Source organism: Takifugu flavidus, chromosome 1, assembly GCF_003711565.1.
Source record: "Takifugu flavidus isolate HTHZ2018 chromosome 1, ASM371156v2, whole genome shotgun sequence".
NCBI lineage: Eukaryota > Metazoa > Chordata > Actinopteri > Tetraodontiformes > Tetraodontidae > Takifugu > Takifugu flavidus.
Window position 1 is genome coordinate 3,338,992 of NC_079520.1, and position 25,713 is coordinate 3,364,704.

At 42.4% G+C, this 25,713-nt stretch overlaps 4 protein-coding genes and 1 non-coding gene across 6 annotated transcripts in view; 2 read left to right on the forward strand and 3 right to left on the reverse strand.

Annotated features, from left to right (window-relative positions):
* Positions 1-3,485, reverse strand: part of si:ch211-67e16.4 (uncharacterized) — a 4,928-nt gene extending 1,443 nt beyond the window's left edge. The window contains exons 1-6 of the mRNA XM_057048333.1: positions 3,056-3,485; positions 2,831-2,971; positions 2,351-2,571; positions 1,643-1,759; positions 424-511; positions 83-279 (exon numbers count right to left, since the gene is read on the reverse strand). Of these exons, the coding sequence (XP_056904313.1) occupies positions 83-279; positions 424-511; positions 1,643-1,759; positions 2,351-2,571; positions 2,831-2,971; positions 3,056-3,485 (1,194 nt within the window). The remainder of the gene's footprint in view (positions 1-82; positions 280-423; positions 512-1,642; positions 1,760-2,350; positions 2,572-2,830; positions 2,972-3,055) is intronic.
* On the forward strand, positions 3,439-25,590 carry LOC130534312 (mitochondrial chaperone BCS1). Of its 2 annotated transcripts, XM_057048350.1 has the most exons (9): positions 3,439-3,517; positions 5,694-5,755; positions 23,269-23,607; positions 23,683-23,822; positions 23,931-24,125; positions 24,565-24,628; positions 24,841-25,013; positions 25,112-25,229; positions 25,302-25,590. In XM_057048350.1, exons 3-9 carry the CDS (start codon positions 23,288-23,290, stop codon positions 25,552-25,554), a joined length of 1,263 nt encoding a protein of 420 aa, XP_056904330.1. In that variant the 5' UTR covers positions 3,439-3,517; positions 5,694-5,755; positions 23,269-23,287; the 3' UTR covers positions 25,555-25,590. The 2 variants fall into 2 exon arrangements, with proteins under 2 accessions (XP_056904330.1, XP_056904324.1); XM_057048344.1 differs by lacking the exons at positions 3,439-3,517; positions 5,694-5,755 and adding an exon at positions 21,735-21,867.
* On the reverse strand, positions 7,269-16,559 carry LOC130534285 (uncharacterized protein KIAA2012 homolog). The gene is made up of 25 exons (XM_057048315.1): positions 16,288-16,559; positions 16,115-16,164; positions 15,397-16,012; positions 14,788-15,083; positions 14,318-14,449; positions 14,061-14,207; positions 13,834-13,996; positions 13,566-13,711; positions 13,209-13,377; positions 13,036-13,085; positions 12,765-12,936; positions 12,474-12,602; positions 12,039-12,155; positions 11,881-11,955; positions 11,657-11,733; positions 11,523-11,580; positions 11,234-11,450; positions 10,903-11,010; positions 10,641-10,824; positions 9,995-10,145; positions 9,473-9,897; positions 9,143-9,342; positions 8,816-8,988; positions 8,476-8,695; positions 7,269-8,299 (listed from the first exon to the last, which is right to left on the reverse strand). Exons 4-25 carry the CDS (start codon positions 14,896-14,898, stop codon positions 8,131-8,133), a joined length of 3,393 nt encoding a protein of 1,130 aa, XP_056904295.1. The 5' UTR covers positions 14,899-15,083; positions 15,397-16,012; positions 16,115-16,164; positions 16,288-16,559; the 3' UTR covers positions 7,269-8,130.
* Positions 17,044-17,115, forward strand: trnag-ucc (transfer RNA glycine (anticodon UCC)). Its single transcript has one exon. It is a non-coding gene; the product is annotated as a tRNA-Gly (tRNA).
* Positions 17,271-23,301, reverse strand: znf142 (zinc finger protein 142). Its single transcript, XM_057048307.1, has 7 exons — positions 22,834-23,301; positions 22,007-22,347; positions 21,051-21,872; positions 20,793-20,970; positions 18,208-20,719; positions 17,906-18,011; positions 17,271-17,832 (listed from the first exon to the last, which is right to left on the reverse strand). Exons 2-7 carry the CDS (start codon positions 22,245-22,247, stop codon positions 17,312-17,314), a joined length of 4,380 nt encoding a protein of 1,459 aa, XP_056904287.1. The 5' UTR covers positions 22,248-22,347; positions 22,834-23,301; the 3' UTR covers positions 17,271-17,311.
* Positions 25,591-25,713: the final 123 nt, after the last annotated feature.

Sequence of the window (25,713 nt, forward strand, 5' to 3'; positions counted from 1 at the left end):
AAATAACAGATTGCTCCTTTAAAATACAATAAAAAGTCCTAATGTTGCTCTCCAGTATCTCAACACCAAATGCTGGACTTGCCATATCTGCCAGCAGAGGCTGAGGCAGTGTTTTCTCCAGCTCTCGGCGTCTGGTGAGGTTTCGTCGCCGAAGCTCATTTCTGCGTATTTTATACTCTTCATAAAGGGTGAGGTCATTGGTCCAGGGCCGCGCTGCCTGGTGAGGCATAATATTGGGGGCCGTTTTTATGAGAGCGGATGTCGGCTCAGGCATCGCATCTGAGGGCAAACGTGACAGGGATTTAGTGGGGGGGTTGTCTGTTTCAAGGCAAGGTGAGGTAATTGGCTCTCCCAGATTGGTGACATGTTTAAATTTTACAGAGCATGTGTGTAACATCTGACGACGCTCACAAACATACATACATGAGCTGGGTCTAGCTGCACTGAAGGTGGCAGTAGAAATTTTTTGGTTTGCTAGAGGTTCTGAGCAGACTGGGAGCGAACTTTGAGCCTGTGGGATTAAAGACGAAGCATTCAGTGACGTGGGGAGGTGTTATAGCAACGGTGTTTTGGCATTCCTGGTCTATACACAGCAAAATCGTTAGTCTTGATTCCACCCACACAGAGATAATAGTTTTACCTGGGTTCAGACAATTATCAGGGATTCTGGTTTAAAATTACACTTTGAACAGTCTTGATATTTTAACTCTTTAATAGTTTAAATAGTTGACACCCTTGGTGTTGTTTTAAACACCACATAAGTGAACTTTTAACTAAGAACAGCAATATTCCCTTTCACTGAGTGCTTATTTTTAAACAGTTATTTTCTTTGACACATTAAAATTTATTTTTAACATGTTAGTAAAAACTAAAATCGTGTCATGTTATGATTAACATTAATTGTTTTGTTTTACAATACAGTGATCCCTCGCTATATCGCGTTTCATCTTTCACGGCTTCGCTGCTTCACGGATTTTTTTTGCGAGTCGTTCATTGCAGTTCTCAAATATAATCGAAGGTGGCATATCCGTTTATAAAAATCTTCTTGCTCAGAAAAAGAAAGAGCGCCAACAACTACCCATAACAATGTTCTTCTCTCGGAGAAAGACTCCTGCGCCTTCAGTAGAAACAGACGCTCCAGCGGAGCGGAGTCAGGACGAAGAGGCTCAGCTGGGACTGAAATATGCCAGTGACAATGTTTCCAACCTTGTATTACTAGATTAAAATTATTGTTTTAAACAAATTTTGGGCTTTAAAACAGGTTTTGATTTTTGGTTTCATTCTATAGTTCAGTATTGACTACTGACTACTTCACGGATTTCACTTTTCGCGGGTTATTTTTGGAACTCCCGCGATAAACGAGGGATCACTGTATATCAAAAGTGTAATTCCAACATTTCTAAGTCTGCTTTATCATCTTTCTCTTTACTTTCAAATACTTTGTAAGCATGCAAATGTTATGCATATAACACTGTCAACAACAATTATTTGTTTTCTATTCTGCAAAATGCAGGCATTTTATGTTCAATTTTATTGCAAATTATCAATCCACCAAGAAGCACAGAGGTCATTCAGCTTAGCGACTGAGCCTGTGTGCTGCGAATAAAGAGGCTCCAGATTTGTGTTTTACCACTAAATGTACCTGAGACTCTGAATGATGAGGCTGTTGTATCTGACAGTCCAGCAATGTGGCCATCAACTCCTGCTCATCCTCTGGCTCCTGTTTGATACAGATCACTTCGTCTGCTTCTTGCTTCACCTGGAGAACAAGACAATTATGTGTTACATGAGTGCAATCAGTTATGAAGACGTTAATATTGTAAATGTTTTTTCTTCCTATGCTATATAATTGTTGTAACTGAAAAGTGGGGGATAACATTTACAATATTTAAACCAAATAGATTCAATTTCAAACACAACATTGTACATCACTTGATACACTCAGGTTTCAGGTTTGCCAGTATATTTTGACTTGGTAAACAAGAGAACTGAACTTTTCTTTAGAAAGAGAGCAAACAAGCAACGTCCGGGTGCCTCAGACAGGTCAGTAATCCAACACAGGACACACACTCACACTTTATAACCATTTAGAGTCATTGTGCACATTATTGGGGGATGAAACTGAGGACCAAGAGCAAACCTATAGAAAGAACATGCAAACTCCCGTCTACATGAAAACAATCCCACATCTGGAATCTAACCTGGAACCTTCTTGCTTTCAGAAAAGAGCATCAACCACCACACCACCAAATTAGAGCACCGTGTCAGTTTGCTTTGAGTGTGAGGTACCCAGACAAAGGGTTCAAGTAAAAGGTACCCTCAATGATATTGGGATGAGGCAAGCTGTCACCTGTGGGGCAGGAGGACAGGAGGATCTGTCAGCGTGAGGAGAACCATCTGGTGACAATGAAGCAGTGACTGGTTGCTGCCACAGATCCATGGCTAAGGGTTGAGCTGGAGGAGGGGTCACGTCTGTATGTAACTGCAAAGTGGAAGTCCACTCATGTACATCTCCATCCTGATCTTCATCCTGTCTCTGAGACATGTCTTCTTTTTCCCCAGAGTATAATACTGCACAACAGTACATTTCCATTATGAGACAATATATATGTCACACTGTTACAGTGGTAATGAAAATTACGTATGTATTTAGATTAGATCTGTGAAAGCCTCCTTTTCAGTTCATCACCAAAATTTGGGAACACTGAAAACAAACATTATCTGGAGGGATAGTGCTAAAAGTAGTAGCTTCTGCTCATTAGTATTGAAAACAAAGAAACACAAAGATCAGGAGAGATGGCCAGAAAGAGGGACAACAATAGCTCTCTACCTGTACTGCCACTGCTATCAACAGATTCGTTTGATGGAGTCACAGGCAAAGAGACAGAGGTATTTGAGCCAGCAATGCCTGCATCTGGGTTACACGGAAGTCCAATCGCACATCTGCTCATTCTCTGTGGTGGGGTGCATTCTGTGAGCAGAAACACAGGAAGCTGTGAGAATCCCTTTTGTTGATCTCCAAGCACGAGTTTACAAACTATCAACTATGGTTTACCTTGAATGCTTCTCATCAGATGTCCCTCAGAGCTTCTTGTCTCAGTTGTGGATGGAGGAGACTTCTCAATGGAGCAAACACTAGCATTACCTTTGTGAAAGTTGGATGGGTCTATGTGGACAATAGCAGAAGCAGTAGCTCTCTGCTGCAATTCTTCTTCCACCCCCTGCCTGTAGTACTTCAGTTTCAGCTCTGTGTAACGCAGCTTAGCTCTAATGTTGTCATTCTCCTTCTCTTTCAGGGCCTTTTCTCTCTGCAAGGAAGCAACGTCCTGCTTCATCAGGGCCACTTGGGCTTTCAGCTCCTCAAATTTGACTCCCACCACCTTGAGCATCTCAGCCAGGACTGTCTCCACTGCACCGTTCACTGCTCGCTCCACCACAGCGCCCATCTGGCCACGAATCAGGGACACGGCAATGCTAACATCCATGGTGGCCTGGCAACTGACCCCGCTTCCTCAAAGTAAAGCCTGCACACACAAACAAACCTCAATTTTAAAGAGCGATTTCGTGCTCACTATATGCGGGTGTTTGCGTACGCATATGTCGTATATCTAAATGAGTAGGAATACTAGGAATTTAACATACATATCACAAGTGTTACCTATTACATCCCAGCTACGTTCAAAACAATAAACGATAAACACGCATCATCAGACAGATTACGCTTTGTTACAAATAATGTTATTAAAACAATACATAGTACTTCATTTACATGCTCAGGATTTTCCTGAAAAGATGCTGGCTCACCAACTTATGATTGCTAAGTCTTACGCCTAAACTACTACAATGCTACTGCATATTAACGTGAAACTTTAGCGTAGTAGTAGTCCAAAGGATGCTTAATATTGATTGTTTGTATTTTCGTTAAATAGATTCCATCTCTGTCTACACTCTTGTCATTTGAGACCGAATAAAGGAATAAACTCACGTTGATGGACTATGTTTTTGTAGCAGACTGTTTACAGTACAAATGTTCCTTCCTGAAACGTAAAGTGGCACGGTTGTCTTTGCGACAGTGACGCAAACACAAATCCTTACCTATACTGTTTACAACATGCTATATTTTCACAACATGGTTGGGGCAATTTTGACCCGAGCCAGGTATTCCTTCACAGTGTCTTCGCCAAACTTTAAACTACATGTGCATTTAGAATGTCTAAATAGGCTATGTTACATAAATAAATGTGTGATTAAATCTTATAAAAGTTTCAGAAGCAGGGAGAGAGAATTTTTAAAGTTTCACAACACTTTTATTATACAATAATATGTCATGTTTTATAGAAAACAAAATCCATAATGATTTATATTACAATTTATTCAATTTAAAAATGGCATGAGCATTAGGGAATTATACTATAACTGATTAAGCATTGCCACCATTAAATTACTCCTATATAATAAGAAATCACAACCAATGTTAATTCAAATTCACCACTTAAAACACAACACATTAAGTAAAACATATATTTAAACTGAATTACAAACTGCATTGTAGACTAATCATTGCATTCAACGCATGGGGACTAAACTTAATGTTTCCCACTTTTGCTGCAGGTTGTCCCTGTTTGTCAGCACTTCTTTACAGGGCAGAATTTGCATCTGCATTCTCTTCTGCCCCCTTGTGTTGGGTTCCTGTGTGAGTTCCTGATCACGGCCAAGCTCCTCCAATTTGACTTGCTTGCCATTGCAGGTTATTGTAGGTTGATATCAAAGGGAACTCGTGGCTGTAGAAAATTGCCCTTCACTTCCCTTAGTTTTTCAAAGATGTTTCACCTCTTATCTAAGAGGCTTGATCAGTTCTGAATTAAGTTCTAAATTAACTGGTGGGAATCCCGGAGTTATGTGTAATGTGCTAGTTTACTGAATACTAACCCAAGTGAAATCACCATCACCATCGCGGACTCCTTCCGCTTCCTGGGCACCACCATCACCCGGGACCTTAAGTGGGGGCCAACCATCAGCTCCCTCACCAAGAAGGCCCAACAAGGATGTTCTCCTACGGCAGCTGAGGAAGCTCAAACTGCCTCCCAGGATGTTGGCGCAGTTTTATACGGCCATCATCGAGTCCATCCTCACCTCCTCCATCACCGTGTGGTTTGCTGGTGCCACCGCCAGGGACAGACTAAGGCTGCAGCGCGTCGTGCGCGCTGCCGATAAGGTGATCGGCTGCATGCTTCCATCCATCCAGGACCTGTATATCTCCAGGACCCGGAGGCGTGCAGGTGGGATCACGGCCGACCCTTCCCACCCTGGTCACGGACTGTTTTCCCCCCTCCCCTCAGGCAGGAGACTACGGTCCATTCGGACCAAAACCTCCCGCTACATGAACAGCTTCTTCCCCTCTGCCAGTCAGACTCACGAACAACATCACATTACTCCTGCATTGACCTGCACTATTTCTTACTATTTATGTATATACTGTATAATGTCTTATCTTATTTTATTTATCTTATTCTAGTGTTGTCTTCTTTATGTTGAATGTTGCAGCGTCACACCAAGACAAATTCCTAGCTTGTGTAATACTGTGTATTACATGAACAATGGCAATAAATCTGATTCAATTCAATTCAATTCAATCAATCATTTAATCAAATTGCTTATATTGTGTGCCTTTTTCTTCTTCATTTACCTATAAGACTGGATGCACACCACCACCATCTGGACTGGAAGACATACAGAAGACATACAGATAATGAAGGTAGGTAATCTTTCCAACTCAAAGTTAACAAGAACCCTGTTTGTTTTCATTTGTGTTTTTCACTCCAGCAAATCTAGCGGATGCAACAGGTATTCAATGTTATTGTATTGCTAATGTCCTCTCAAAGCACTAACAAATTATACTACAATAGATATGTCATTCAAACCTTTTGTCCCGTTAAAAAAGAATTTTTGTCACCTTAATCTGCTTGCTCCTTGGTCAGGCTTTGGTTTTCTGTAAAATGCTTAGAGACAGTCTTAATTATAACTGAGTTCATATAAATATGGTTTGAACATCTAGTCAAACCATGTGAAGTGACAGACCTCCACAATATAGTGTTCCAAATAGTAATTCCTTTTGAGAGAGTGTTTAGATTCACAAATGTCTTTACCGAAGAATAAAGCCGCTTCGCACAGAAATGTAATCTTGAAAACTAGAATAAAGGTCCAACATGAACGTGGCCCCACTTATTAATCATTAAAATATCTCAAGAAAAAATTCTATTGGTAAGAAGTTTCTCCTATTTCTGAGGGGGCAAAAATAATCAAAGCCGATAATGTGAATTTTTATCGGCTAACAGAACACATGGCTAGGTTAATAGAGTAAAAAGTGAACAAATTTACAGCGCCCCCAGTGTCCAGGCATCCCATATTAACCTTGACGAGCCAGCTGGAGAAACAGAAAGCTTTGATACAAAAGTGTTTCTGAAGTCTTGGATTACAGAACTGGATGCTTGGCAATATTTACAATTTAGCTTTGACACTTAGTCTTATAAAGCCAAGGGTCTTTGACCATAAAGCAACCTACTATGTTCTATAAGCTTATATTCCTACTGTCTATATACTGTATATACTATACTACAGGTGTGTCACAATATGTGGAGACATGACCTGCTTGATGGAGGTCGATGTCCTCGCAGTGCTTTTTTTCTACTTTTATGTGTTGCTAAAGTTTTGGCCAGAGTCCCCAGTTAAGGTCATGGAAATTCAGTGTCCAAAATGAATATTTTAGCATCCAAATCTTCAATTTATGCTTCTGAGGAGCTGGTTTCCTGATTACCTGTTGTTAGGGGTTGTCAGATAGACAATGGCCCTTGGAAACCACTTGATGGAGGTGCCCACCAGGTGAATCATTTGGGAGCACCAGGAGAGGGTGGAGTGACAGGTAATTACCTGTTTGCGGTTCTCAGCATAGTGTTGTATGTGGAAGAAATTTGATGCCTGTCCTTCTGATGCCTGATTTCCATCTTGGTTCATTTATCTGTCTCTCAAACCATCGTTCCTCTCTGGCTGTACCTTTTATTAGTGTCCAGCCTGTGCTTAGCCCTACACTTGCAGAGTGGTTCTCCACTGGGCAGCACACACAGCAGTTTTTACTGGCTGTTTTTCTTTTGAGCTGACCTCTGTGTTGCTAATGAAGAGGAATGTGATGCTTGTTAAAAACCCTCCTGAGTTGTTCAGTAACACCAGCTATACAATATGGTCCACTGGATTAAGAAAATGAATAACACAAGTCAAGTAGTTTATTTTATTTTTATGACAACCATGAAACATTTTTCATGACACTGGCTATTTTATCGATGAGGGATGCAGACTTTTTGATGGTTAAATTCATTCAAGTGAAACACACTCATTAATGTAGCTCTACATAATTGTAACGTGGATACATTGACTAGATGCAGGTCTCAGGTAATAAGTTTCTGGCTGTGGTATTATTAATCTGTAATTTCAAAACAAATACACATAATTTCAATAGTTTAAATTTAAAGGTGTAATTTGTAAGCAGTGTATGTATCTGAGTCAGTTTGGTTTCTATGTAACCGTGGACTGAACCTTTATTAAGGTTAATCTTTTGTAGCTTTATTATGTTTGACTGCCTTTGGCACCTTGTACAAGAGGATGGAGCCAAAACATCTGGGTGCACTGTGGGGATGATCAGACCCTGCAGTCTTTGGCCTCCTGCACCAGCAGATCTGCCCCTAGAGTATTCTGTAAAACTCCACATAGGGAAGGCCCACTGGCCAGTTATAGCTTAGTAATACCAAATGTATCTTATTTCACGTAAGGTTTGGTTTACACATAGCTACGAGCTAAATCTTCCATTAGATTATTTAAAAATGTAAAATAAACATTTCACGTGGTGCACTTCCTGTCCTGGTGAATCCAGGAAATTAAGTAGTGGAAATTAGCTATTATCAGTACCGGTAATAACAACAAGGCATCATTAAAGTAACAAACATAAGATAAATCCTAATTAGATTCATTACAAAAGATTTGTTACTATAGAAAAACAATGGTACCGTCATTACAACACCCCCTTCAAAAAATAAGATGAATAAATGAATTAAGAAGGCAACAGTGGCAAAAAAAAGAATTTTACAGGGTTGTGGCCTCTGTTTTTCTTGTATTTAGACCCATCGTCTGTAACAAAGTGAAATAGGAGTAGATCCACGGTCTGGAGATCCCCTGGGTTTGCTCCAGGCCCCCGGCCTCCATGAGGAGAGCTCTTCTGAAAGCCAGTTGCTGTTGCAACAGGGCCGTTTGTCTGTAATAAGAACAAAAAGAAATGCTGAAAGTAGATGCCGGTTAGTCAATCCTGCCTTTTAATCGGTCTTAAAGCAAGCGTTCATAGCTGTGTACATTTGGAACATCGATCGATCACCCCCATTGTCCTGGATAGCAGGGTCCATGGGAACGGAGCACCAGTGACGGCCCTTGTACCTTGCAAGCAGCTCTGCCTGTAGCCCAGCTTCTTCTGCAGCCTGCAGGGCAGCTTCCTCTTCTGCCCTTTTGTCATCCTCTTCTTTGTTTCTCCTCTGCTCCTCCTCCTGCTTCTTCCTTTGGAGGTACTCTAACCTCTCACTCTCTTCCAGCTCCTGTAGCATCTTAAGCTCCGCTTCCCACCTCTTTTCTTCTTCCAGGCGCACACGTTCTTGTTCAGCTGAAACCCATTATACAGCTATTTGGTTGAAGCATTTCCAGCCAACTCTACTCTGAACATTCCTCTCATCTTCAATGCTGCACAAGTTCAGATATAATCTGCATTAACGTTTTCTCTCACCTTTCCTCTTCTGTTCTTCCATCTCTCTCATCCTCTGCAGATGCTCCAGCTGCCGCCTCCTCTCCTCCTGCTTTCTCCTTTCTCTTTCCCTCTGTGCTTGTACCTGTCTTGCTCGCTGTTGTTCCTCTTCCTCCTGTTTCTTCTTCTCCTCTTCCTCCGCCAGCCTTTTCAGCCTGGAGATGAACAAGGAAACATCAAGTATGTGAGTATGTACTTAGCACTTGAGTACTTAGTACTATACTTTTCAGAAGACAGAAAGTATGCTAGTTAAACAGAACCCCTCTTCTTTCTGACTCCTCCAACATTTCAGTGTTACACTATTAAGACCTGAGCTCCTCAGCTCTCTTCCGTCTGTCTTCTTCCAGCTCGTTCTTCAACTTCTCTTCGGTCTGCACCCTCTCCCACTGTTTTCGCTCCTCTTCCTCTCGCTCCCTCCTCCTCCTCTCCACTTCTTGTCTCCGTCTCTCTGCTCGCTGAGCCAGAAGAAGAGCCTCCTGTTGTTCTCGATTTCTTCTGGGCACAGGCGACTTAAATACAGATGGTGTTTGAGGAAAAGAAAGGAAATTACCGGTGCACAGACTTTTAATTACATCATCTATATTATATGTAATGTAGACTGCAGAAACTTTAATACTCCATATAAGATCTGCCACCGACCTCTGGCTTTACTGGGTTCAGCATCAGCTGCTCCTCCATGACTATAACAGTTGAACATGAAGAGAGGCGACCGTGAGATGATGCTAGTCCCACTGAACTGGCCGGCAGAACCTCCTCACAAGACGAGGCGGTCGACCTGCTTCGTCTCCTGTAACCCAACAGGGATGCAGCCGTGCTGGGTCTGTCTGAGCTCACGGATCGAGTGTTGCTATCAGCACTGTTGGACTGATGTTCTTTATCCTCTTCTGGGTCCGGATCTTTGTTACATCGCTGTGCTGGAGAAACCGACTCTGTGGATTCTAAGTGAAACCGCTCTTCCATTTCTGGGTCAATTTTCACTTGATCCTCTTTCATTTTGTTTTCTGGTGGAGAGCTCACTTTCATTTTCTGTTTAATCTCCACTTCTTCCTCTTTAATTTGGCTTCCTGTAAAACAATTTAGAACCTTCAAATTTTGCAAAATCCCAGGTGGGATAGCATCAAGTGGTGCTCTAACATAAACCCCACAGTAGGTGTGTCCCACCAGAGATCAGCTCTTTGTCTTTGGGCTTCCCTTTCCTCCTCTTCCGATTCACTGCAGACTCCTCTTTCTGCCTCCTCCTTCCTCCCTTCATTTTTTGCTCTTCGTTGGTCACACCATTTAGTCTTTCTGCTCTGCTCTCTTTTGTTTCTCTCTGAAATACACAAATAAAGTATTTCCTAAGTTCTTGTAGATTATTAAAGATCAGTTCTTTGCTAAAATAAAAATTGAATGGCTTTATCGCATTGACGTATTGTTGCCTTGGTCTATTCTTCCCACTTCTCTCAGTTTTACATCATTTAACTTTAATGACTTCCACACTTGACTTGATTACCATTAACTGCTCCATATTATGTGGAAATTTAACATTAACTTGAGAACTGTGTAGTATAGGACATATTTTGAATGCATCAAAAATACTTTGAAAACCTCTTTTGCTAAATTTTCAACTGGGATTTTCTGATTCAAATTTCGAGGTCAAAGGTCAAGATCTGTTCAGTTGTGGTTACACGTTCCTTATTGTCCACGTGGTATCTCAGAACACCTTTCAACTTGGACTCAATGATGAAGTGATTTTAATCTCACACACAATTTCCTTGATAAAGAAACTTACAGACCGCATTAAACCTGTTAGGGTCTCGACACTCACCACAGGAGGGAGGGTAGACTGGTCCGGGGGCTCTGCTGCCCCACCCTCACTCTTTCCTTCAGCCCTTTGCCTGCTGGACTGAACATCATTTCCCCATAACTGTTTCTGGGTTCGTCCTTTCTTCCTCACATGTGTCTGCTGTCCATCTGACTCTGTCCTTCTGTCCATTTTATTACCCTTTCTCCTAAATAAATCAGATAATATGAGTGCAGCTTGTGCCAGCCTTTCAGAATGTAAACTAAATTAAGTTTGAGTGTTTTACTGCTGTGATGTTGAAGCTTCCTCGACATCTGTTTGCTTCTCCCTCTTTGCCTTCACAGTCTCCTCTGTTGATGCTTCTTTTGGGTTGTTCCTGAATTTGACTGTCTCCCTGGATTGAAAAGGAAAAAACTAAACTAGACCTTCAGCTTAAGGGATCGTGGGTTGATGCTTTATCGTATCCATGCATTTAGTCATAAATAGTCAGGAAGGAAAAATAAACCCCAAAAGTAAAAGTCAATACATTTTTAAAATAAATGCTGTTATAGATCTGGAGATTAAACACACACACACACACACACACCACACACACACACACACACACACAAAAATACCGTGGCTGATGTGATTCATAGGAATGGCCCCCCAGTTCGTCACCCTCCATTTCCTCCTCTGCCTGCTTCACATTTCCATCCTTTCCTCCACTTGGCCCCTCCATCTCTCCTTGCTCGCTCCATGGGCACATCTGGAGGTTACTTCTAGTGTTCCTCATTTGTGTCTTCCTTGTTTTCATCATTGTTTCTTTGTCAAACTCTTTTTTGCCAGCCAATGCTAAAAGGGTAATTAGACAGCTTTCATTTAACTTTTATTCACATAAATTAAATATCACACACAGAGTTTTACCTGCATCAGTATGACTGTTGGTAGAGAACATCTGTGCCTGTTTGTGAAGATCTAAGTGCTAAATTCAAACCAGATTTTGGGATATGAGCTTCAGGCTTACCTTGTCATAACAATCATATTTTAAAAAACATTACTCTCTGTTTCTGCTGATGCTCCAATGGTTCCCTTATGGGTTCGTCTATGTTTGGCTCGACCCCGTCTTCTGTAGACACTTGAACAATGAACAGGTACGGTAATAGTTGTAGCCAGGAGCAACCACAGCAATTGCTTTACGGATTCATAATTACATGTGTGATCTGAAGTGTGCTATAAATGTACATCTGAAACATCAATATCTCTCATGAAATTGTTTGTAGACCTGTCTCTGAGCGTTCAGATTGCAGGACAACCACCCAGGGTAACTTTTCACCTTCTGCAGACACAACCTGCAGAGCTAGAAGTCATAAAGCAGATTAACTCTTAATAAAAATCAAAAACTGATGCCTTCAGATTTAATTTCAAAGCTCAAACAGCCACCTTGTTCTTGAGTGTCACTGTTGGATCGATCCTGGCTGCTGACAAATAGGGAGAGTTGGATGATCTCACCATCAGGACCCAGGATCAGGCAGCCAACTGATTTGTCATCCTGCAAACCTGAAAAAAAGAAAACAACCCACTCTGAGGAACAGTCACACAGGGATATAATAGGTTAAATAAAACCTCAACCTTTCAGCAGGACAGTGGGGTTGACATCACTTCATTATTAGACAACAAAGGCGCCCATCATATAGAGTTTTTATTGAATTGTATTTCCTGAAACAATCACCATGCTGTCTTCATGTGCTTTTAAATTCATTTTTAAAAATATATGTCTGATTTCAGCTTTAAATTAGTCTACATGGATGTGTCATTGTGGCACAATTAACTGTGACATCAAGAAGTAACAGTTGATTAGGCTCTTATATACTCCACCTCTGAGCTCCAGGGGCAGGATGCCTCTAACTACACCTCTGTTAGCTTGATTGATCTCAGGTGGATCGTGGGCATCAGATCGATGGTGTAAAAAGGCCAAAGAGTTCTGCTTGCCCAGTCTCCTTCTTCCTGCAAAACAGCCAAACAGTTCTGATAAAGTTTAAAAATCAAGAATTTAGAAATGTGTCCAAACCGCTTATTCAGGTTTTCCATTCGTGGCATCTGTTTCTGCTGCTCTTCAGCCACACATGTCATTCAAGTTGGTGCTATTCATCTGTGAGTGACAGTTACCTCTCTCATTCTCAAGAAGCCGCAGAGGCTGTAACAGATTTTGCTGGATTTGCAGCTCTTCTTCTCTTGTTGGAGAATATTTTTGCATCTGATCCAAGGTTGAGATGACGGTCCGATCCTCAGCTATGGGAGGAAGGTGTGGTTCCTTGCCGCTATAGCCCTCAGAGTTTGGCTGAAACATGCAGTACATCCATGCCTATTACCTGAATATAACTTGTTCATTGTTATTAGTCAAATCCTGGACATAAAATTTGCAAGTTGAAAGTCTTACCCTTACTGTCTTCTCTCTGTTGTATCCCGTTGGCAAAGGAGGGAGGAGCCCTGAGTGCAGCATCAGAGCATCAGATTTGCCTTATTTGCTGTTGCTGCTACAATCAGTAGTTCTTGTTGTAGGCCGTTAGCTCTGCAATCATGAATCAGCATCTTTGCATGCATTTTACACACCTGTCCTCCTGTTTGAATGTGCATCCCTCAGTCGTTCGTAGTTGTTCTCATGTGTTGTGTTGCTGCCTTGAATGCAACCGTCTTCTTCTACTGTGTTTGGATGATGAGGGTCCTCAACCGTACTGTGATGGTCTACTTCAGCGTGCTGCAGACTAGCATCCAGGTATATCTGGGGTTATAGAAAGACATTAAAATATGTTAAACACTTGTAGTTACAAGCAATTGAGATTTTCACCAACTATGATATTGCTTATTAAGAGAAGTGGCAGCTCTTCTTGGTGACCACATCATTAGATGTATACCGGTACACACCTACACACAAGATCTTAAATGTAACTCCATGCATTAGTAGATCACCTGAGCCTCTTCTGCAGGGGATATTGCAACGTAGTGTTTCTGATACTCATTCTTTATACTTGAAGTCTCGGATGTTCGAGGTATCTTGAGGAAAAGATCCAGCCTAACCCTCTTAGTCTTGTTGTTTTCCTTCTCCTCCTCCTTTTCTGCGGATAAAGTCAGTTTTATTAGTTGTATTATTTATGTTTAATCTTTTAAGTTTCCAGAGACCAAACACGATTGTAAACAGGGAATGTAAACAGCTACTACAGTTTAAATTTGTAAACACCTTCTAATTGATTCAGCAGAAATCTGGTGTTTTTTCCTGCAGGTTGTGAGTTTGGATGCAGGGAAATCCGAGGACTGTTTTGTTCTTGTGTGGAGTAAATGGAGACAGGGCTTGGATGCAGATGATGAAGAAAGTAGGGTTGATCAAGTCTGGAGGAAATAAGCTAGGGAGAAATTATTAGACTTGTCATAAATTAAAATTTATTTAATCTGCATCTTTTTTTTTACCTGATTGTTTCTGTTGATCGAGAAGGCAGATGTTAGTTCTCTGACTGCCCCCCAATGCTGGTCTGTTTGTTGAGCGTAACGCTGCATTATTACCTTCTTCTTGTCTCTTGGCTGTGATTGACAACTGGTTTTCGAAGAAACCAAATACTGGAGGTGGCGAATAAGAGTTGCAAAATAAAGTATATCAATTTCAATATAAGTAAAAGACCTATGGAAATCTTATGAACAGTTGTGTCCAGATTTATGTGGTTACTCACCTGAGAGTACAGCAGTAGTGGACCCCTCCGAGTGCTGTAAGTCTTTGGAACACTTGACTCTGTCTCTGCATGCACATGGCCTCTGCTAGACAGTTGCAAGACAGTGTCTTGAGATTTCCAGATGTGGTAATCCTGTCGGTCGAAAGATGATCTCCATTTGTTATAGAATAAATTATAGATTGACAGATGAACAGATGGATTTTCAGATGTGAATGGATCTTCTTTTTCACTTTCATGCAAAGTTTAGACACCACACCCTGATGACTTGACAAATGGTGTGGAACTTAAATATCAAAAACATGTTTTTGTCAGCTTTTTTTCTACTAAAAGTGCAATAAAACACCATTGCAGGACACAGTGACGGTTTCTATCGGACCGTTGTTTTCTCTGGGCAGAAAGTAGGTGGAATGACCTGATTGTTAAATAGATAATTAACAGGCAGAGTAGTTAGTTAGTAGCGCTGTTAGAACCTGTGGCGTGAAGCAGACGTCCAGTCTTCCATCATGTCTCCCTGCATTTTGACTTGAGGAGACAAATCGCCCACATCCCCGGCTCAGCACAGACAGAGACAAATCCTTCATGATGTCCCGTCTTCCAGAAACTTGGCTGAACCACGAAAGACAAAAATCCTGCGATTGGTTGGTCTTACGGTGACTTCAGGATGCGTGAGATATTTCAGGATGCACCCAATATTTAGTGTTACGTTGGAGTGGATCTCTCCCCGCATTAGTTGGTTTGGTATCAGACATCTGCTGCGACAGACTGTCTGAAAACCAAAAAAACAACACATTTTTAAGGTTTGATAAATGATCCTGTTCTCAGTTTGCAACAAATGTTATTCGGTCTACCATAACATAGTTTTCTCATCGGAGAAAGCATGAAGTAACCATTAAGTTTGGTTAATTTGACCTTCTGCCTTATACAACACTGTGTTCTACTCAGTCAGCAGGTAGTACAAGGGAAAGCAAAAGCAAATAAAGACTCAAAGGCACGAATATTCAAGTTGTCCAGTTGTCCTCCATGTTTAAATTTATGATTGTCATTAGAGGAAAAAAGTATTAAAAACAACAGCCACATACCTGCTGTTTCCATTACACAGACGCATGTATAATCGCTGTTGCTATGTTGTCCAGAGTCGATACTATATGCTGTTTGTTTCTGTTGCCATGGCTGCCTCGGGCACTGCTCCCACTTGGACAGACATGATGTGCCCCCAGCACCCAGCCTCAAAGACCTCGCCGTTATCCCTTGAGAGCATGATCTCAAGAAGAAGTTACTTATTACTAAAATCACCACTTTTTGGAGATTATACAAGATGTCCACAGCAGCACACACACTTTGGAACGATAATACAATGACCATTTCAAAACTTTTAAAATGAAGTGAGTAGTGTGTGTCCAGATTTCAAGGGGTCGGGGCAGCTTCGGGGTATATAGGTGTATGATAGAACCATGTGAGGTGAGCACACAATAACCTTCAGGTCATTAAATAATTGCCTCTATTTGTCCTTGTGATGCCCACAAGCATCTGTGTGTCTATGTGCTGCAAAGGCTGTAACAGATTGTGCTGGATTTGCAGCTCTTCTACTCTTGTTGGAGAATATTTTTGCATCTGATCCAAGGTTGAGATGACGGTCCGATCCTCAGCTATGGGAGGAAGGTGTGGTTCCTTGCCGCTATAGCCCTCAGAGTTTGGCTGAAACATGTAGTACATCCATGTCTTTTACCTGAACATTTTAACTTGTTTATTGTTATTAGTCAAATCCTGGACATAAAATTTGTAAGCTGAAAGTCTTACCCTTACTGTCTTCTCTCTGTTATATCCCGTTGGCAAAGGAGGGAGGAGCCCTGAGTGCAGCATCAGAGCATCAGATTTGCCTTATTTGCAGTTGCTGCTACAATCAGTAGTTCTTGTTGTAGGCCGTTAGCTCTGCAATCATGAATCAGCATCTTTGCATGCATTTTACACACCTGTCCTCCTGTTTGAATGTGCATCCCTCAGTCGTTCGTAGTTGTTCTCATGTGTTGTGTTGCTGCCTTGAATGCAACCGTCTTCTTCTACTGTGTTTGGATGATGAGGGTCCTCAACCGTACTGTGATGGTCTACTTCAGCGTGCTGTAGACTAGCATCCAGGTATATCTGGGGTTATAGAAAGACATTAAAATATATCTCTCATCTGTGTGTCTATGTGGCCCTGTAGTATTTTAAAAGAATCATTACTTTAAAAAACACAACTCACAAAACATGCACATCACATAGCCTACTTACTAATTTTGTGTGTGTGCGTGTGTGTGTGTAATCAGTTGAGGAGTTAATTTGTGCCATGTGCACGATGATTTCTTTCTTTTAATCTTCGGGCTGTAAAAAACAAAGAAGACGATGTATTGTACTTTTATATTTGTTAAACACGATGCATTAAAAGAAAAAAAGTTCAATCTAAATGGAGGAAGACGTTTTGATAGACGTGCAAAAGAAAAGCCATAATCCCGTGAGGGGCTCTTCTTCAATGGCGACAGGCCCGGGGCTTTTTTTTTTAGCCTTTCAGTCCATGGCTGCGGTGTAAACACCCCAATCCTGATCAGATCAGGGATCAGTTGTTATTCGACAATGGATGGGTGGACGGTGGATGAAGACATTGCAATGGAATCTACAGTAAATATTGGAAGGATTTGATAGGCTTCCTTCAGGTCAACAGAGGCTGTGTAACGAGTAGGCAGTTCGTCATCGCGATGGTGGTATAGTGGTGAGCATAGCTGCCTTCCAAGCAGTTGACCCGGGTTCGATTCCCGGCCATCGCAGATTCTTTTATTCACTCAAGATAAACAATAATAAATTGTACGATAGTATGTGGCTTATTTATAAAACTTGAATTGATTTTTTAAAGTCATAATTAGTAGCTGAGACATCAGACTGTATTTTCTTAAAAAGAGAAAAATTAAGTACCATACAAATATGCAAGCACATTCAGTTTATTTCCAATGCTTTGTGTCATCATTAACATTTTGACCCAATGTCTGGCATATCTTCCATACCATCTTCAGCTCCTTCATCAGCCCTGCAGTCTGTTTCTTCTACTCTTGCTGCTTTCCCATCCACTGTCCCCTGCAAAGCCTCTTTCAGTGTCAGACTAACTGCCCCAGAATCCCTCACCACACCCTGCTCCACTGACACCTCTGGATGGTGTCTCTTTAGATGCTTCACCACCTGGAACTTCTGTTTGGCCCTGTAGGGGCAATGGCGACAACAGAACGGTTGCTGCTTGGTGTGTGACAGGAAGTGATGTCTGAGGCCTGCTGGCCAGCGGAACGCTTTGCGGCACAAACCGCACGCGTACGGGCGGTCGTTGCTGTGTTGATGCTGATGTGTCTTCAATATAAAAATTGTCTTGAAGGCTTTGCCACATTTCTCACACACGAAAGGGCGCGTTTCGCTGTGCTGTGTATCTCGGTGTGCACGGAGCGCATCAGCTCGGTTGGTGCGATAATCACACTCATCACAGGCGTATGGCTTATCTCCTGCAATATAAAATATATAATATTTATATATATACCTTATTATAAAGCAATCAACCTTTAAATCCTTTGATACCTGTGTGCTTGGTCAGGTGGTACTTCAGCTGCGTTGCCCACTTGCATTTGTAGCCACAGTGTGTGCAGAGATATTTCTTCTCTTCTTTGTGAACTCTCATGTGAAGCTAAACAACATAAATACATAAATGAATATTACGTCTGGTTTTGAGACAAAGCAAAAACACATGCGTAATCTCTGTTCCTACTCTATTCTATAGCACTTCTGCTACCACTTGCATTGTCAGTTTTGCGCTTGGAATTAACCTTCCCCTTCAAAATAATACAAACACTGAAAGTAGTTGAAACTAGAAATATTCAAACCTTCAGCCTGGAAGGATCAGTACAGGCATAGCTGCAAAGTCCACAGGTGTACGGCTTCTCTCCAGTGTGTATGCGAATGTGCCACGTGATCTTCTGCTTGTTCCCTGTTGAATATTCACAATCCGTGCATTTGTACAGTCGCTTGCCTCCGTGTGAGCGGAGATGCTGCTCTAACACGAGCTGATGGTGACACACAAACTCGCACGTGCTGCACTTGAGTGGCTTCTCCTCTGAGGGCCCCTCCTCGTGCTCACTCAAAATGTGTTGTGCCAATAGTTTCCTGGTTTTGGCAGCAAAGGTGCAAAGCTGACATTGATGTGACTGGAAGCTTCTCTGGTGAACCAAAAGACTTTCCTTTGTCTTAGAATGCTCCTGGCTGCTGGTACAGTTCACCTGGGGGTGTTGGCTTCCTTGGTGGGTCCTCAGTGTGGCCACGCTGCCACAGGTATAGTCACACTGCTTACACAGGAAGCTGTCTAGCTGGTGCACACGTTTACAATGGTACCTTAATGCAAGTTCTGAACTGAATTTACTATTGCAATGACAGCAGGGATGCTTTAACTCCCCTGAGTGGCATCTGAAATTGTGACGTCTTACATCATCGCGCGTGTATCCACTGAAGTCACAAACGGAGCAGAAGTGGCTCGGCTGTTTGTCATGGACGCGCACCTTGTGTTGACGTAATTTGGTCACGGTCCCAAAGGTCTTTTCACACATGCTGCAGCTGTGACGGCCGATTCCAGTGTGAAGCGACTCGTGCTGTTGCAATCGATAGCGTCTCGTGGTGCTGAAAGTGCAATATTGACAGCGGTGTGGCCTCGCACCTTTGTGTTTAGCTCCCACATGCAGGGACATGCATCGTTTTTGTTTACAGGTAAAAGCACAGTGCTGGCAATGCAACCGTTTGAGTTGAGCTCCAGGGAAATGCTGTTTGTTGTGGACATTCAGGATGTGGCGTTTCAAAGACGTTTTAGATTTGGCTACAAATGAACACAGAGAGGACTGAACCTCATCACATTTAAATGCATAGTTTGGACTGGACAATTTGTGGTGTTTCCCTGACACCTTCACAGGTCTTTTTGCTTCCAAGAACTTTTTTGACTGGGAAGAGTCATTTCTGGGGTCATCGCCAGGATCGACTGGATTCGTTGTCTTTCTCCGTAGCGACAGATGATGTTCAGCCGAGGCAATTTTGGCTGATGAGAACCTGAACTTTGACTCTGAATTCCTTTTCTCAGAAGAATATGTCCTTGTTGTTCTCCTAAGTTCAGAGCATTTCTTTGCACAGTGAGCATCAAGGCCTCGCTTCTGTTTGAACAGTGCACTGCAGGCCTGGCATTTGTATTCCTTTATCCTTGCCTGGCACAGCGCCTGGCGGTGGGATGTTAATGCAGCCTCACTTTTGGCCACATGACAACACTTGTCACAGGGATAAACGTCTTTATCGTGCACCACAAGCATCTGCACCCGCCCCTCCAAAACCATATTTTCTGCCTGCTCCTTGTCATGCCTCTTCATAGCTTCTAGACGGATCTCATTCTCTAACGGTTGATTATTCTCAGGTAAAGAAAAGGAACTGGCTGCTCGTATATCTTTTTCAGAAGTCTGATGCACTTGAGTCTCTGCTTGATTTGTATTAGTAAGAGCTCCATCTGGGTTATCCAAGTCAAACTCGCCAGATTCTTCATCTGCCATGGCTGTCCCGTCATCCTGACCTAAAGATGTAGAGAGGTCAGCTTCCTGTTCTGATATTTTAGAGCCATTACGGTTGAAAGTGGGTGAACTTGGAGTTTTCCTTGTGCAGTTACGGTCTACAGTTTGGAAAGATGAAGCTGAAAATGTCGTTAAAACAAGAGGGGAGAACTCTTCAGGGCCATTCAGAGGTGGTGGATTTCCTGAAGTATCCTCTCTGACAACGTCCTGAGAAACAACATTCACAGGATCAAGTTGTGAACTAGATGTACTCTTTATGTTAGATCCAGGATCCACTGAGTCTGGAGGATCAGAGTGTTCTTTATGGGATGGTGGACACCCTTTAGAGGTTGACTGGGGAAACTGTTCTACTCTTGATAAGGACTTTTGATAAAAGTCCTGGATGAATTCAGCAGAATTTCTCTCCTTCTCCTTTGCAGTGTAATTCTCTAGCCACGCTTTGTCCCCTGGTATGTAGCCATGGACTTTCCTCTTGTGGAAGAATAGGCTGATGTTACTGAAACAGGAATAGGTGCACAGGGCACACCGGAACTCTTTCAGCTTGGTATGTTTGCAGTTCTCATGATTCTGAAGGGCTTGTCTGTAACAGGTGGTGTAACTGCAATAGCTACACTTTAGGGTAGCCAACTGGTTGTCCAGTCCAGAATGTTTGGCCAACATATGACTGTGAAGTTCATATTTGCGCTTGCAGGCAAAAGCACAGATCTCACACATGAGTGTTTTGGCCTGATGTCGTAATTTGTGGCTATTTAATAGGTCCATTCGGTGACTGCGGTAGGGACATTGGTCACACTGATACCTACAAAATTAGACAGGTGATTTTGTTAATGTTTACTACAAATAAAGTTCTGTGATACTACTTATCTATGTACCTGAGGTCTCCAGCATGTTTCCTCATGTGGACATTGAGAGAGTGTTTCCATTTTGTAACATATCCACACTCGGTGCACATAAAGTTCTTGTCATCCGTGTGAGTCAGCATGTGTTTGGAGAGGTAGGACACATCGCGGCACCTGAAGTCACACAGACTGCACTTGTGAGGCTTCTCACCTATTACGAAGAGAAAAGAATTAAGAATTACGTCATGCCAACATCAACAACAAATTAGTACAACCCTGTTTCTGTTCTACCGCTGTGAATCAACGTGTGTCGTTTTAGACCACGTTTGTGTGGGGTCACGTAGCTGCACTCCGAGCAGCGATGGATCTTCTCATTGGCGTGTAAGTGTTCCAAGTGCTGCTCAAACTCCACGGGGTTAAATGTGGTGAAGGAGCAGAAATCACAGCAAAGCTTGTCATTTCCAGGGTGGCCGTGCCGTTGGTGCTGAAAGAAGGCTGCTTTGTTTGAGCAACAGAAGTCACATTGTGAGCAGTGGTAGGGTAGATGGGTCCGATAATGAGCCTCCATGTCTGTCTGAGTTTGAAAAATCGCAGCGCATGCATGATGGCGGCATTGTACAGCTATGACAGCGTGCACCTCAGCAGCGTGTTGAAGAAGCTCCTTTGGCGAACAAGTCTGGAAGGTGCAACCCTGTTGAAAGCAGACTTGCTCATTTTCTGGTTTGATGTTGTGGGTCTTCATGTGAGCCTTAAGCAAACTACTAAGGTGAAACTTTTGACCGCAGGTGGGGCAAGGATAGATGTGACTGCTGACATCAGCCCCTGCCTCTTCCGCATGTACGCTCGACAAGTGGCGGCGGACCGCATTCTTCTCCACGGCAGAATACTCACAGAGGTGGCACTGGTGTACCTTCTCACCTGCTTCGCGAAGCCTATGTATGCGTAACTTGCTTTTGCTGGAGAAGTTATGTTTGCAGGTGGGACACTGGAGAGTAGGGTCAGGAAAATGTGAGCGGAGATGCTCCTGCAGGTGGGAGTGCATCTTGAAGCAGCGCCGACATTCGGGGCAAGTGTGTGTGTCATAGATGTCCTCTGATCCTTCTGCAAGGTACGCTGATGGACAAGAGCAAATATAATTCAACTGACAATGTCTGGTTCTGGGTCCTCGTTATAACACCGTCACAACTAACGTCATCCTTATGTTATTAACTGATAGTTCACCATGAACAGATAAACAAACAACAAACCTTTGGTTGGTACAGATGGTGTGTCTACTGCTGATTTGGCACTTTTCACCACATTTCTCCCTCTTTTACTTCTGTGTTTGTGCATCTCTGATGGCTCCTCACACTGTTCTGCTTGTAATGATGTTGGATTTGAGGTGGATTTCAGCTTTCTCTTTGGTCTCCCAGACAGCACAGGTTTATGGCCTCTACGGCACTTGGCTGTGACTACAGTCTCATTTCCCATGTGATCCATACATGCCATTTATTTTGGACAGAAACAGAACATTTCTGATCGCCAATCATGATCTGTATTTTGGGGCTGTCACATTTTCCCACATTGATTGGGCCGTATTGTCCTTTACCTAGAAGCGCAACATTGATTTATATGGATACAAAAGGAGCATGACACACATATACAGTATCTCGGGTTCTTCTACAATCACACTTTATGTACTGAGCTATTGGACATTTCTATCTTTTTAACAAAACAAAGTATTGTAAATGTGTCATTGTGGAACAGATAAAGAAATCCCTTAATTTATTTTAGCCTACTGCCTCGGTTTGCAGCCCAATGTACATAAAACCAACTGCTGTATCTGGACCGGCGGTCAGATGATAAATATTAAACATTTACTGCTACTAACAGAATCGCTTTAGACCAGCTATTCCGTAACGATAGTTATGTTTTAGTGATATTATCAACTACGCTAACATTGCTATTAATGCTAGCTGAGCTAACGTTATATTTATCATGCAATGGGCGCGCAATCCCAATATTGTGTTTGCAAACTATCAATTTCGGGATTTACAGTAAAACAACTAGGTAACATTTACCAGGAAAATATTACCTTATTATTTCCTCTGTCCGTTCACCGGCATGATAAATGTACTTGTATGTAAGAGGAACTAATGTTGTGGATTCGGAATTACACGGAATTGTATTTGTGAGACACAGGAAGTGTTGTAAAGGTCGGATGAGCAATATTAATATTGCACACACGGAAGGCTGGAAGATATTTTAAAGTGTTTGCCGATATTCACATCGGACAAAATAGTAGTTTTCAAGATATGGATTATAACCGGAGCAAAGCAGTACTAATTTTGTATGTTATTTGTAAGAGCGAAAGCTAATTTATTGCTGTAACATGGGAGACAGACAATTATGAGATCTCAAATCTGGCAGCGGTTATTTTTTCCTCCATTAACGGATATTTTCGATTTCCCCTCTGGATTATAACACGGATTTGTTTGTTTTAGAACAACTGTTCCTCTGGATTTCACAGGTCTTCGCACAATATTAACATGCCTCTGTCAGACTTTCTGGACGGCTTGAAGGACAACCCTTACTTTGGGGCTGGATTTGGTTTAGTCGGTGTTGGGACCGCATTGGCAGTGGCCAGGAAAGGTGCTCAGGTGGGAATGGTCTTCTTTCGCCGGCACTACATGATAACTCTGGAAGTCCCCAGCAGGGATAAGAGCTACCACTGGCTCTTGAGCTGGATCACCAAGCATGCCAGACACACTCAGCACCTGAGTGTTGAGACCTCTTACCTGGCTCATGAGAGTGGACGCGTTCACACACAGTTTGACTTCCACCCAAGCCCTGGAAACCACATCATTTGGTCAGCAGAATTCAAATATTTTTCACAGTGTGATCTCACTATAATTGGACTAAATACTTGTCCTCCTGGTTGCAGGTATGGAAGGAAGTGGATCAGGGTAGAACGGACCAGAGAGAAGCAGATGGTGGATCTCCACACTGGAACCCCATGGGAGTCTGTGACCTTCACTGCTTTGGGCAGGGACAGACAGATTTTCTTTAATATCTTACAAGAAGGTACATTTTTATACACCCTGCAAAACATATTTGACACACATTAGATTTTACAGCTGCGTCACTGGTACTACACCTATTTATTTAATTCTTTTGCCAAATTTCTTTCAGCACGAGAACTGGCTCTTAAGCAGGAAGAGGGCCGAACTGTAATGTATTCAGCTATGGGAGCAGAGTGGCGCCCCTTTGGCTTTCCCCGACGACGCAGACCCCTAAGCTCTGTGGTTCTGGAGGCAGGTGTGGGGGAAAAGATTGTAGATGATGTGAAGGACTTCATTGGAAACCCAAAATGGTACACGGACAGAGGTAGAATATTCATGTGTTAGACTTATTTCTATTCATTCCAATACAAGTTTGTTAGTCAAGGACTTTAAAGGATAGTTAATGTAAAATGAGAAATAAAACAAAATCCGCAAAACAATTTTAGTCTCAGAACATGGTACAAAACTTAACTTTTAAGTGTTTATTTCCTTTAAAATAAATTGAAAGAGGAAATATGTTTTTTTTAAAAAAATATCCTATCCAATCTATAAATCAGACGCCCGTGCTGCCCTCCTGTGGATGCAAACGGTATTTCAGCTACTGTCTGAAACAAAAATAAACCAAAGAAAAGTGTTGCATATGCACTCACTGTGCCTTATGTAGAAGTCAATAACGCATCATAAGAGGGATGTTCGTAATACTAATGCTAATATTTCTTATTGTGCAATAGGGAATAATGGTTCTTGACTTAATTTTACTGCAGGCATTCCATACAGGAGAGGATATTTGCTCCATGGTCCCCCAGGATGTGGCAAAAGCAGCTTTATGTGAGTGTGCTGTAGATTATGATTTTTATTTTCCTTTACATTTGTATGACCAAGCACTATCATGCAACTTATTACCTTTACCCAGATACTGTATACAACACAATTAAGCGCAACAGCATAACCTTCTGTGTAGTTGCATTAGTTTACTACATTTCTGTGACTTTATTTGATGGTTCTTGCTTTTAATAAATAATAAACAATACCTTTTTCAGCACTGCACTGGCAGGTGAGCTGGGCTACAGCATCTGTCTGATGAGTCTGAGTGACCGCTCCCTTTCAGACGATCGTCTGAACCATCTTCTCAGCGTAGCGCCGCAGCAAAGCATCATCCTGTTGGAGGATGTAGACGCAGCGTTTGTCAGCAGAGACCTGCTGCCCACAGAGAGTGAGTAGCAGGGAAAGAGCAATTGAGGAGTTTTGTGGCAGGATCAATAATATCCTCTTCTGCTTCACTAATTAAAATGCTTTTTGCCTCGTCTCCAGACCCTCTGGCCTACCAGGGAATGGGACGGCTGACATTCAGTGGCCTGCTTAATTCTCTGGATGGAGTGGCTTCATCCGAAGCCAGAATAGTTTTTATGACAACCAACTTCATTGACAGGTGGGAACCTGGATCACTTTTGTACGGAATCTGAAGTAATTAGTGATATTACCTCCCAGTTTGTATCTCCAGATTAGACCCTGCGTTGATCCGACCAGGCCGTGTTGATATGAAGCAGTACATTGGTTACTGCACAGAATGGCAGCTCCAGCAGATGTTCCAGAGGTTCTACCCAGACGAAGCAGCGTCTGAAGGAGAGCGGTTTGCAGAACGTGCACTGGCTGCCCAAGCGGAGATCAGCGCTGCCCAGGTGCAAGGACACTTCCTGCTGCACAAAATGGACCCTGCGGGATCTATAGACAATGTTGCCCAGATTAAACAATGAGGACCAGCTGGACTGAATAAAGAGAATCACCAGGAAGATTTCTTGTTGATGTTTTTGGTGTAATCCCAGCAGTAGCGATGCTGTTTATTAGTTACTGTCAACGGCAACGTAAGACAGAAAAACAAAGTAGGGCTGACATCAAAGGCAATAGACCTACTT